We start from the raw sequence: 12,789 nt of genomic DNA, 5'->3' as shown, positions 1-12,789 counted from the left end.
CTTTCCATGAATCTTTTCTCACATGGACATGAAAAACTGGGAGCAAACTTTTGCATTAGTAAAGCTAAATTCTAAGCATCTTGTTTATTTAAAATGTGCTGTAATGAAGGCAGAAGAATGTCAGTGATACAGAAAAATCATCCTCTGAAACGTCTCCTTTGATAAGGATCCTTTGAATTACACATTAAGCTTGGTTCACATAAGCAATATGAATTTTAATCCTTCTAAAATTAGTGTTGTTTATACAGTTTCAAGAATTCAGGCTAATCTTACAGAATGGGAGCTTCCCATTCTGTGGAGTGTATTTTGGAACATGGACTCAAAAGTACAATTCAGAAAGCAGAATACATCAGTCCTTGAACACATGCTGTGGTGTGGTAGCTGGGGCCCTATTATATCCCATCCATTTTGATGCTTAAATCAGAAATTTTAATTTATCAGCTGTATTTTGTCAAGGAAAGTACATTTACCAATTCAGGTCTTAGAGTAGCTAAACCACTTTCAGGAAATAACCGTCTTTCTCTTCTGACAGGAGAAAGAATGCAATTGCAGTGGTCCTGCTATAGTAATTTCAGTCAATTGCCTGAAGTTAAATTTTTTATTTTTTTTTTAAATCCCTGCCACATTTTGGAAGTTTAAGTAAACAGGTGTCAAGGAGACATAGGGTTTAGGAAAGAGCTATTTTAAGATTTTCCAGACATAATCTTATACACTGTTGTTATTAGGAGCACAATTTAGCTACTTTAGTAAAGATTATATCACTGTATAAAAGCAACAGTGCTGATTAAGATGATCTCTTCTAGTACACTGGTCTTTAATGTAGAAAGAAAATGTGTAACAAAATAGCAGGAATGCTTTTTCAGGAAATTCCAGCTAGAATAAATGTACAGCTTTTTACAGAGTGTAATTCACTAATGCAAACATTTACATAGGACTCAAATAGCATAAAACATGGTGCAATCACAACAGGATGTTTTGTCCTGTGAAAGCAAGGTGAAAACTGTTATCAAAAAATAACGTCTACTTTTGCTAGCTTAGGCTACATACGGTCTAGTCAAATACATGTGATTCTCAGTGAAGTGGGCCACAAATGTGACATTGTGTATCTCAGCCATGTACTTTACTGTTATTTCCTCATTTGATAGCCTGCTTACCACAGACAGGACTGTTAAGAATTTTATCCCATTTAGAAAATTCAGTTAATAAGCAAAAGAAGACCTGTTTCCATTTCAGCTGTGTGCAGAATATAAAAAAATAAATGCAAAATGTTTCCTGGCATCCTATAGTGTACGCATCTACAAATGTAAATAGTTAATAGTATACGGGCATAGACATACTTTCATGTCTGCATAAAAAATGGTTTTTGTTCTCTTTGGAAATTCTCCTCTCATTCTGATTTACCGTTTCAGTTCAGAACCTGCCTGATTATATAGCTGCCTGTCTGTAAGATAAACACAGATATACCCAATCCTGCTGGTTTTCTTCCTCTTGGTACCTGTCAGATGTTCAGACGATACTATTGAAGTAGCATGAACTTGAATTCGTTTCTCTTTCTTAAGCCATTCTCTTATATGAAAATATAAACCAGGAAGGCTCGTTAATATTCAGGGATCCTCTCCTCCAAACTCAGGAGCGATGCGTCCCAGCAAAGAGGAAGTTGGGCAAAAATACCAGGAGACTTGCATGGATGAACAAGGAGCTCCTGTCCAAGCTTAGACTGAAAAAGAAGGCCTATAGACAGTGGAAGCATGGACAGATAGCCTGGGATGGATACAGAGACAATGCCCGAGTAGCCAGGAATCAGATTAGGAAAGCCAAAGCCCGTTTAGAGTTAAATTTGGCCATGAACATCAAGGGCAATAAGAAAGGGTTCTATAGGTACATTGGTGATAAAAGGAAAACTGGGGAAATTGTGGGCCCTATCTGGAAGGAAATAGGAGACCTGGTCACCTGAGACATAGGGAAGGCTGAGGTAATTAATGACTATTTTGCTTCAGTCTTCACTGGCTAGAGCTCCAGCCGCATGGCCTGGGCCCCAGAAGGCAAAGGCAGGGACTGGAAGAATGATGAACCGCCCAGAGTAGGAGAAGGTCGGGCTCAAAACATGCTAAGGAACCTGAAGGTGCACAAGTCCATGGGACCTGATTAGATACATCTGTGGGTCCTAAAGCAACTGGTGGGTGTAGTTGCCAAGCCACTATCCACGATATATGAAAAGTCATGGCAGTTTGGTGAAATTCCTGCTGACTGGAAAAGGGGAACACCCCCTTTTTTAAAAGGGAAAAAAGGAAGACACAGGGAACTATAGACTTTTCTTGTCTTCAATTATAAAAGTTTTTTTATGGCCTGAAATTTGTCTTAAGGAAAAGAAGGTAGAAATCTCACAATGATCTGTTGTATTAGGCTTACATGACAAGGTTTTGGTAGCAGGGGGGCTTCAAGGGTGGCCTGTGTGCAGAGCCCAGCAGCTGCCCCAGGTCAGATCAGAGCCAGCTCCAGACGGCTCCAAAAGGGACCCACTGCTGGCCAGAGCCGAGCCATGGGTGATGTTGGTTGGGCCTCTGGGAGAGCAGATTGAAGGAAGGGGAAACCTGCTGTGCTACAGCAGCTGGGAGAGAGGGGTGAGAGCTGAGAGAGAAGCAGCCCTGCAGCCCCCAAGGTGAGTGCAGCAGGAGGGCAGGAGGTGCTCCAGGCACGCAGCACAAGTTCCCCTGCGGCCCGTGGAGAGGCCCCTGGTGGAGCAGGCTGTCCCCCTGCAGCCCACGGGTCCCACACGGAGCAGATCTCCACGCTGCAGCCCGTGGAGGAGCCCCCGGTGGAGCAGGTGGATGTGGCCTGGAGGAGGCTGCGGCCCATGGAGAGCCCCCGCAGGAGCAGGCCCCGGGCCGGAGCTGCAGCCCGTGGAGAGGAGCCCACGCAGGAGCAGGGGGTCTGGGGGGAGCTGCCGCCCGTGGGGGACCCGTGCTGGAGCAGTTTGCTCCTGGGGGATGGACCCCGTGGTACGGAGCCGTGTGGGAGCAGTTCTGGAAGAGCTGCAGCCTGTGGGCAGCCCCTGCAGGCTCAATTCAGGAAGGATGGCATCCCGTGGAGCAGGGGCAGAGAGTGACCATGAAGGAGCGGCAGAGACGAAGCACCATGGACTGACCGCAGCCCCCATTCCCCATTCCCCAAGGGTAGACGGGGAGAAGGTGTTTTTAGTTTGCTTTTAGTTTCTAACTGCTCTAGTAGTCTGCTAGACTATCATATCAAACCTGATCTTAATGTATCAGTGTTAATTCAGATGATAGTTTAGTGGTATGATGCAGAGTAGATCCCTCCTAGTAGGATGTGCTGAATATTTGATTTAGAATCATCTGCATAAAATTACACCTTCTTCAACATCACTTAGGGTTACTTTAACAAAAGGTACTGAGAATGTATATCTGTTCCAGTATAATTTATGTGCAAATACCTCTTTTATTTTCTGTGTGCACTGATTGCTCTATCGTACAAAAGCAGGTATTCATTCCTTTTGATACTAGAATCTCATTTTCTGTCATTGTGAAAAAAAAAGAAAGAAAAGAAGAAACGTGGTAAGAGACTTTCTGGGTAGTAAATGCTATGAGCTCGGATATGGATTAATATAAATAATGAAAAACAAAAATGTGTTCTGAGAATATCATATTCAAATACATAACATCAGCATTAATATCAAAGCTGTGCTCTTAGCAGTTGTCAGAAATACTATTAAAGGGCATCCTGAGAGGTCTTTTTTTACAGTATACCTCCATCTGGAATATCAGGAAATTCATGATAGAAGCCTGTAGAGGTAATGGAGTAAAAATATGACTTCCTGAACTCTGCAGTAGTCTGTATAATTTCATGGGAAATTGTGGCATTAAATAGGAAGGAAAAAAATAATTGTGTGGAATTTGAAGTTTTTGAAACTTTATATCAGCACACTTTCTACAAATGTATTTTAAAGAATTATCTGTATCATGTAACTGCTTGATTCAAAACTAAACTAGCACTAATAATTGCAAAATGCCAATTGCGTTATCTTTTTGAGAATTAAAACTTTTAAAATCATGGTCAACTCTAGCCATTACTGCAAGGTGGACTGCAAAAATACTACACATGCTAATTGTAGATACTGTGAAATCCATGTACTAGTAGTTGTAGTTTTTCTATACCATTTATCGTAGAAAAGGGAACGTGGCTATGGGTGTACTCAGCCAACCAGTATTTGAAAATGCATTGTTCCAGTATTTTTTCTTTCCGATAGCTTTTAATATTGAATCAAAGTCAAAGTTTTGGTCTTCAACTTCAAAGGAGTTTCTATGATTGGTTGAAACTTTCCAGGAGATCAAGCGATGTTATTTTATGTAACTGCAATGTCAAAGGAACTGCCAATATCAAGAGAAGAAACGTGTGCTGTAGAAAGAGATTTTTCAATAGGCGACCCAATTCTATAGAAATGTCTTTCAGAGATGTTCAGGATGGCCAGACCTTTGAACACGCTAACAATAAATTGTAAAACCTCTTCATCAGACCATTCTTCCCTCAATAACTTTGCCAAACACACATATTTATCAAACTAACCTCCATAACCAAACTTCCTGCAGAATGCATGAAGGGCAGAAAGAAAAACATGAGAGATGAATCTTTCTAATACTTTTATGATAGGGATAAATAAGTGCTTTGAAAGCAGTCAATCAGAAGTGTAGTGAGATAAAGTGTAGTCTAGGACTTGTGCATATGATAAAGTGAGGCCTTAGGTATCGAGGTTAACAACAGGGAGCAGTAGGAAGAAGTCTGTGGCAAATCTCGGTATAATCGTTAGTACAATATTGTTCCTTTTATGCCTTTATAATGTTTTTCTTCATGTTCTTTGTCCTTGCAACACAGAAGAGGTTGTACTGGAATGTACATAGGCTATCATTAAAGACTATTGACACCCAAACTGCTTTTTCTTACTAGATAAAGGCAGCTTTTTCCAGCCTCTCTGTGTGGAGAGATTTTGAGTTTGAAAGGAAATGGTACAAAATACCATATGTTAACACTGTACCTTGAAAGTGACAGACCTGAAAATCTTAGGGAAGATTCAAAGGAAAGGTCACAAGAAACTTGGCAGGAGAAGTCAGGAGGAGAGTCGCGCTTTCACAACGAAGAAAAGATCTTAAGCTTTCGACAAGAGGTTGAAGGGAGGAAAAAGTGTTTTTGCAGTTCTAAACTGAATGTCTGAAAAATTGAATTCATTTCAGTGAGGCCTTGTTATAACAATCATAGAAGTTAATGAAAATAGAGAAAAAGTCATACTACTGTGGGCTTACCTCTTGTGATTCTTATGAGTCAGGTTTGCCACAGTTTTGAAAGCTTTACTGTGAGTCTTATTCTGTATGTAGCACAGGTTATTTCAAAGGATGTTACTGCAGTCACTATCTTGTCCAAGGACCAAACAAAGCTTTTTGTTCCTATTGCTTTTTTAAATGCAATTGCAAATGTTAGAATGTGTATATGTATATATCCTGTACATTGTAAGGAAGAGCCCTCGGCCCAGAGCTAGAACACAAGTTTAAAGAAGCAAGTTTCTGAAGTAAAGACTGCATTAGTCTATCTACGATCAAGAGAATAATTATTTATTAAAAATGCAGAATGTATGCTTAGCTACTGTACAGTTAGTAGAGTATTAACATAAAACAAAAAACAACATCCATCACTTGGGAGGAAGACGTTGCCTTTGAAGCATGACAGTTAACACTCATTGTATTACTGTTTAACTGCAACTTTTTTGTCTAATAAATAATTTTAGAATACTGTAGTTACCTAAGTAAAGTATTTCCATTGCATCTTGTCTACTACTGGCTTTCATTGTAACATCACACATCTGTGCCTTGTACACTTCTAGAAATTTCTAGCAGGGGAAAATGGATTAGAAAATGATAGTTTTCTCCATTTCTTGTCTGTTGTTTTGGTTATACAGTGACTCATCCAGTTTCCAGCAGCACTGTATGTCCTAGTTCCTGCACCACTTCATGATCCTTGTATTTGGTGAAAGCCTGCTTCTTTTTTTTTTTTTTTTTAATACAGGACCTTAATATGATATTACAACAGACAAGCAATTTTCAGTTTGTAGGTTCCATTAGACATCTGCTCCAGTTTTAGATTTAGCCTTTTGAAAAGCTGCATAAAAGTTATTACTGAGTTAAATTTTATTATTACTAAAATTGAAGTTACCACTTTAGCAGGCCAAACCGATTATTACTATTATTTATACTGGCAAACTATTATTATTTGTACTAGCAAAATAAAATGATGAACAGATAATGATTTATTTTTATTTTTTTTTATTTTTAAGATATCCAAAATAGATATCATTGTCATTAATTTATTCAAGACTTGTTAAAAAAAAAAGGAGAATTAGTTCAGAGTCTGAAAGTACTCATTTATTAAAAGTAAACACTTTAAAATATGTTACATTTAAAGCATTGCACAGTTACTTATATAAATATGTGGTTCTTAATTATTTCTTTTTTTTTCCAATTAATACTGTAAGTAAGAACTCTTGAATTGTATTAAATAACATTTTCTCTCATATTATTTGAAAATTATTTATTTCCCTCTGCAAAACTGTGTAATAGTTCATTGCATTCTCTGAAAGCTATGCTCAGACTTCCAAGCAGGAAGTCATGCTTATTTCAGTGATTGTTCTTTTCTTATTCTTAACATGGTAATAATTGTGGACTTGGCTGTTGCTATCATATTTCCATTAATCTACTGCCAGGCAACTGCAGTTTCATAAGTGATGACATTTACAGGTATTTTTCTCTAGCATTTCAAAGAATGTGAATCAAATCAGAGGAAGTTCACGCCGAAGCATGATGCAGATTGAACCTTTAAATCATGTTTCCTATTCTCACACATGACATTACAATAATTGCCTTCCTGTTATTTAAAAATTTGGTCACAGTAAAAAGGATTGTTGTTTATTGAAGCATGGTGTAATCATTACTAACGTTTCAAGTCTTTTATATATGTTTCAATATTTCATATTTCCATGGCAGATCAGTGGCTTACAAATGGAAGGCTGCAGTTTTGATGGAAATCGACTTTCAGAAAATCTGCATGATTCTCCCAGTGTGTCATCTGTTCTCCCTTGTTACATGGCCTGGATTCCACAGGTACTAAATTATTAAAAGCTCTAAACTTTCAAGACCCATAATTTGCTTTTCTCTGTGTAGTAGCTTTTTAGTATGACATTTATGACCTGTTTTTTTTCCCTCATCTTAGAATAAAGATCTGTATATTTAATAGTAAAAAGTTACTTCTTTTATATAAAACAAGAACTTATTACCACTTTGTCAATATTTTTTAGTTTTTATTGTGCAGATTAAAACAAAGGCTTTATTTCAGTCATACTTTTTTCTTGTCTTTTTAAAATTTTTTACAATTTTCAAAAGTGTGTTTACTAAATGTATACATGAGTTTGGGAGAGTATTTATTGGTAGAGTGTATTTTCTTTAAATTTTAAACATTGTACTAAAACATAACAGCAATAAAGAGTCAGAGAACATAATGTGATCTGTAACCAAAGAAAGCCTGTCCCCTATTTACACTGATTTAAAAAATGCAAACACTCGCAGGACTATGTAAGATGAAAATTAAGCAATCCAAACAGTAAAAATTGTTACTGCTTCTACTCTCTAATTATAATAGCAGTCTTCAACAAATAAAGGAAAAAGTTATGTAGAACTTCTTCAAGGATATGTAGCATTGCAAATTCATATACTTACATTCTTAAAAGAAAACTTGTTGTAGAATTCATCTCATCTATATTTACAGAATCACAGAACGGTTGAGGTAGGAAGGGACCTCTGTAGGTCATCTGGTCCCACCCCTGCTCAAGCAGGGACACCCAGAGCAGGCTGCCCAGGACCACGTCCAGGCGGCTTTTGGAGATCTCCAAAGATCTCCAAACCCCACAGCCTCTCTGGGCAGCCTGTGCCAGGGCTCCCTCACCCACACAGCTATCTAAAAGTTACTTGCCCATACGATTTAGTTACCTTAGGCCCTTGTTTGGTCTCAGAAAAAGACGGGCATCTCAGGAAGCTCATTCCATCATAAAGTATGAATCTCACTGGATGAGAAGGTTCGGTTTGGTTAGGAGAATGTTAAACAAAAAAGCTCACTGGACTCCAGTAGTTGACTTTTCAGTTAGAATTAGCTTAGTAATTGTAAAAAAATGATGGTGATTATGAGATTTATAGTATCTTGTGATAGATATGCAGGGAGCTCCATTGCTATCACACCACTGTATCCCAACAATTTTTTTTGTTCTCACTGTTATTTCCAGCACTGTAAACATGGCATTCCATTATAGCACAACATTAGAAGTATAACACTCAAGATTTAGACCTAGAACGCACAACTAGATACTAGCCAATGTCTGCATTACTGCTTCCAGCTTTGATGGCAAAGAAGATACTGGATGTTTAAAAAAACAGAAACAAAAACACACACACACACACACAAAAACCAACCACCTGACTCAGTTATGGGAGGGAAAAGATGGCAATATGCTTTGTTTTAAGTGGTAACAGCAAATGTCTATCTTATGCTCACTGAAGATGAGGATTATAAGTAACCCTTTTTTTTTTTGAAAAGTGTTTAGCTTCTGTTAGAGATAGAACAGATTCCTAAAGTGTTTTTCTGAATAAAAGTCAATATTCTTTAGACTTCAAAGGTATTATGTGACATTAGCAGAGATCTGCCTGTAAAGACATACAAGTGAGATCAGTAATCAGATAATGAAGCTGCTTCCAATGTACTTCGTACTTGAAAAGAATAGCAGCTGAAGTTTTTGTGTTGGAAAAAAAATGTATTTATTTTACAACACAAGCCAATACTTGCCAACTGCCCAGATTTTAAATACAATGTATCTCTAAGAAAAGTATTTCTGATTTTCTATGCCCTTTAGTTGTTTTGCTATAGGCTTCGCTGTAGGAATTGACCATGATCAAACATCATGCTTTCAAACAGAAAGGTAGAACTGGGACGTCATTCTGCACTTCCCCTGATCTCATTATCCTCTCCACAGGAGAAGAGTGTATGAAGTAGAACATGCTATCTTATGAGTTTTTCCCCAAAAATATCTCTTATGAAATCTGGTGAGCAAAAATCTATGTATTTGTAAAGCAATGCTTTCAGGTCATTTTCCATCAAACTAATATAAAGTGAACTGTCTGGGAAAAAAAAAAAAAAAAGCAGTCTGCAGAATTTGTCTGAGATACCTCCCCATAAAAAGGCTCAAAATGCTAAAATGTTAAAAATGGAGTATTTTAAGCAATAACATAGTACTTATTAAATTGTGAAGGCCTTTTCTGGTTTTAATTCATGGATAGATCCCAAGCTGTAATGGACTAAGTAGGATAAAACTATGTGTGAGGCAGGCTAGACAAAGAAAATTTTTGGAGTGCATGTAAGGAAGGACTTATGGATTTGTGGTTCATAAAGCCTTTCACAGAATGGCTTTAACCCTCAAATAATGTGATTCTGTAAAACATCAGTGGAATTGAGAAAAGCATGTGAACAGCTATTTCAACACAAAAAGGGTGTTAAAAAGAAGTCTTGGAAAGCAAACTTGCCAACTTTGGGCTTCCCAGCTTTGGCTGTACTTAAAGACCATTCTCTGGCTGACATTTTCCTCTCAAATTTCCCAGTATTTTCTCTTCCTCTGTAGTGTTAACCAAGGGATAAATGTGGTAAGGTTTTAAACACTAGTGTTCAAAAGACAAGGGAACTTGATTTTCAAAAGGAACAACAAAACTCTTCAGAAATGGCTTAACACTTAACATGCAGGGCAAAGTGCTTGAAACAGTTGTTTGCATGTCTCCTTTTTCTGTTTCCACTTATTTTCTAATAATGGTGCTTAACTAACTTGCATTTGATGTAATTTGCATTAAAAAAACAACTCTTTTTTTATTTCAAATTCCTTTCTGACACATCGAGCTGCTTTATTGCTCGATTCTTGAAAACATTTTGACAATTTCCTGTTGACAAGAAGGGAAATCTTGCGTGTGGAGGAAAACATGCTTAATATATATGAATTGAATGAAACCCTCAATTACTTATATAAAATAAGTACATGATGGGTTGAAACCTGAGTTACATGCTGTAGGAAGTCTAATCAGTCTTTGAACTCAGTTCTGTAATCATGCAAAGGTACAATGACCTGTGCAAAGCCCGAGGAGGAAATTACGTCCAAAGTGCACACACTTTGTAGTACAGAAAGTGGAGAGGAACTGTAATTGTTCTCAAGAGTGCAGCATCAGGGTACAGACTGAGAGGTAACGCTGTGGCTCCAACTGATGTCCTTCCCAACGCAGTGTTTACAGCATAATTGTAGTCTCTGTAGCAGCAGTACTATTAATACTGTGCAGTAGTAAAGTACATGCACAGGAGAATACAAAATTATAAATGAACTCAGCCAAAATGTTCAAATCTGAATGCTTAAATTTAACTTGAAAATTTCCTGCTTAGGCACTTAATGGAAACAACCTGTTTCCCAGAAGTGCCAAAGAACCCCAGCTGCAACTGTGATCAGTGTTGGTATGAACGGAACTAAAAAAAAAAAAAAAAAGAGAGAGAGAAATTTTTACACATGCATCTGTGTCTTGAAGAGCAAAAAGTATATGGAAAGGATTGGGGAATTTGAGCTTTTTATTTTTATTTAAAGTCCTTGTCTGACTGAATCATGGTTAATACTTTTAGTTTCCCTCTGAGGCTCTGATGTAAGGTACAGTAGCTCTGTATCAGACGATAATTTCTTTTTATTTGGATTAATTGTTTTTAAAAACCATTGTTAAACACAGAAGGTAGTTCGGGAAGACTGGGTTAAGATTTTTTTGGTGCAGCTCCTGAAGTATCCCACTTGCAAGTAGCTGAGGTGCAGATCACACCTGGGGCTGCATTGCAGGAGGAGCAGCAGGGCTTGCCGAGACCACTGGTGCCCCAGGACTCCAGCCTGCCTCAGCAGTACAGCACTGGTGCTCCCGAGGGGCTTCTACCCTCTGGAAACTGTTCCCTTGTCCCTGGTTTGCAGAAGCTAATGACATGTTTTTTTTGGTTTTTTTTTGGTTTTTTTTTGTTTTTTTTTTTTCTGAATGAAGATTTTGATATGCAATTTAAAAGATCACTCCTATTAGATACATTCTTCTGTTTTCAGTTTAATGAACTGGAGAGAAAACTAAAGAGGCTTAGATATGGAGTAGTCTAGTGAATTTTCTAGTCTCCGCTTTGTTAGTAATCCTTCTCCTTTGTAGCCTGGACCAAGAGTTGTGTATCAAAGGCTGCTGTCTAGACTTTATCTTAGGATCCAGCTTTGGATACCACATCACTGAAAATTACTCTTTTCTCATATTTTGTTCTCTAAGTGATAACTAAGCACTGGTTTATTGACAGGATGCATACGGTCCATATTCTCCGGAGGAATGTATAACTTTACCAGTCTACACTAGCATGGAGAGAGACCGTGTGGTGACAAATATTGATGTACCTTGTGGAGGAAACCAAGACCAGTGGATTCAATGTGGAGCTGCTTTATTCTTAAAAAATCAGTAATCTGAGACTGCATTAAATTAGCTCTTGAAGTTAAGAATCGTTTAAACATTTCAGTTATTCATGTTTAAAAAAAATCCTTCAGTTTCATTGCTTATAGATTTTTAAAGCAATGGTTTATAAACTTTTTTTTAAAACACTATCTAAAATTAACTCTACTTGAATGGAACTTCATTGTATCTTTGTGAGATATTGTAAATGTTAAAACAGCACTAGTAAGCAAACTGTTAATTTGGGTTATTTCTTTAGACTGTAATGCAATGTATTTCTTTCTCAGATTTGTTGTAATCTGCACTGTTTTGCCCAGTGCAGTCCCATAAATATTATATATAAATGCGAAGCCAGTGTATTTTTTGATCTTTTTTTTATATAATACTTTCTGAACTGTTATTATTCTTACCTACCTGTAATAATTCTTAAACCTCATTTAATAAAAGCATATGATAAAACTTACCTGTTCTAATTAAAATTGAATGTTTTACTTGAATATAAAAATGAGAATAAATATTTCATTCTGTTTTAATGATGTTTTACTTCTAATCCTATTTTTTGTGTTGGTAGTAAATAATAGAAGTTTCATAAACTTTGTGTGAAGTTACAGACTCAGTTAGACTATCATCATGGGTGTTATCTAGGAGTTACTGAAAAAAGCATTTTTTGAAACCATACTAAGTTCCAGTAAGAATGTGCACATAAATGCGCAATTTAGACAAACAATTCCTTCAATGATCAAAAGAGGTTTTCACTCAGTTGTTAGATGATTAACAGAGGGATATAATCATGCTCTTGGTGTGTGATGTGAAAGACCCCTGAAGAAAGTCTCAACATAAGAAGGTGTGTAATTTTTAACTGCAGCTACCAAATGATCTCATGAAGATGTTTTTGGAAGGCAATAACATGAAAACACTTTTTTATTTTGCTTGGAAAACAAAATATATGTCTTGGCTCTGACACTACTGATTTTGTATTTTTTTTTTTAATGTAGCATTTAAATTAAAACTGTATTTCACTCGCATGCTATTTTTCACTAGTGGTTTGAGGGAGGGAGAAGGAAGGCAGTGAAAGAGTTGGCTGCATCTCCAGGTTAGCTTCCCAAAGAAAGTCTCTCTCTGTTCTATTGTTTTTCCCTTAAACTTCGTCTTCTGTCTCCTAATTGAAGATCAATTAATTTGTTGCCTATTTAATTCTCCTCCA

The 12,789-nt window shown here is 37.2% G+C and overlaps 1 protein-coding gene across 2 annotated transcripts in view; it reads left to right on the top strand.

Moving 5' to 3' along the window:
• DYNC2H1 (dynein cytoplasmic 2 heavy chain 1) overlaps positions 1–12,115 on the top strand; it is a 165,174-nt gene extending 153,059 nt beyond the window's left edge. For both annotated transcript variants that reach the window (XM_080576938.1, XM_080576943.1), the window contains 2 exons: positions 7,044–7,160; positions 11,440–12,115. In XM_080576938.1, the coding sequence (XP_080433064.1) occupies positions 7,044–7,160; positions 11,440–11,598 (276 nt within the window). In that variant the 3' untranslated portion in view covers positions 11,599–12,115. The remainder of the gene's footprint in view (positions 1–7,043; positions 7,161–11,439) is intronic.
• Positions 12,116–12,789: the final 674 nt, after the last annotated feature.

This window comes from Anser brachyrhynchus (genome assembly GCF_964034855.1).
Source record: "Anser brachyrhynchus genome assembly, chromosome: 1".
Taxonomy (NCBI): domain Eukaryota; kingdom Metazoa; phylum Chordata; class Aves; order Anseriformes; family Anatidae; genus Anser; species Anser brachyrhynchus.
This window is presented reverse-complemented; position numbering and strand designations above follow the sequence as displayed.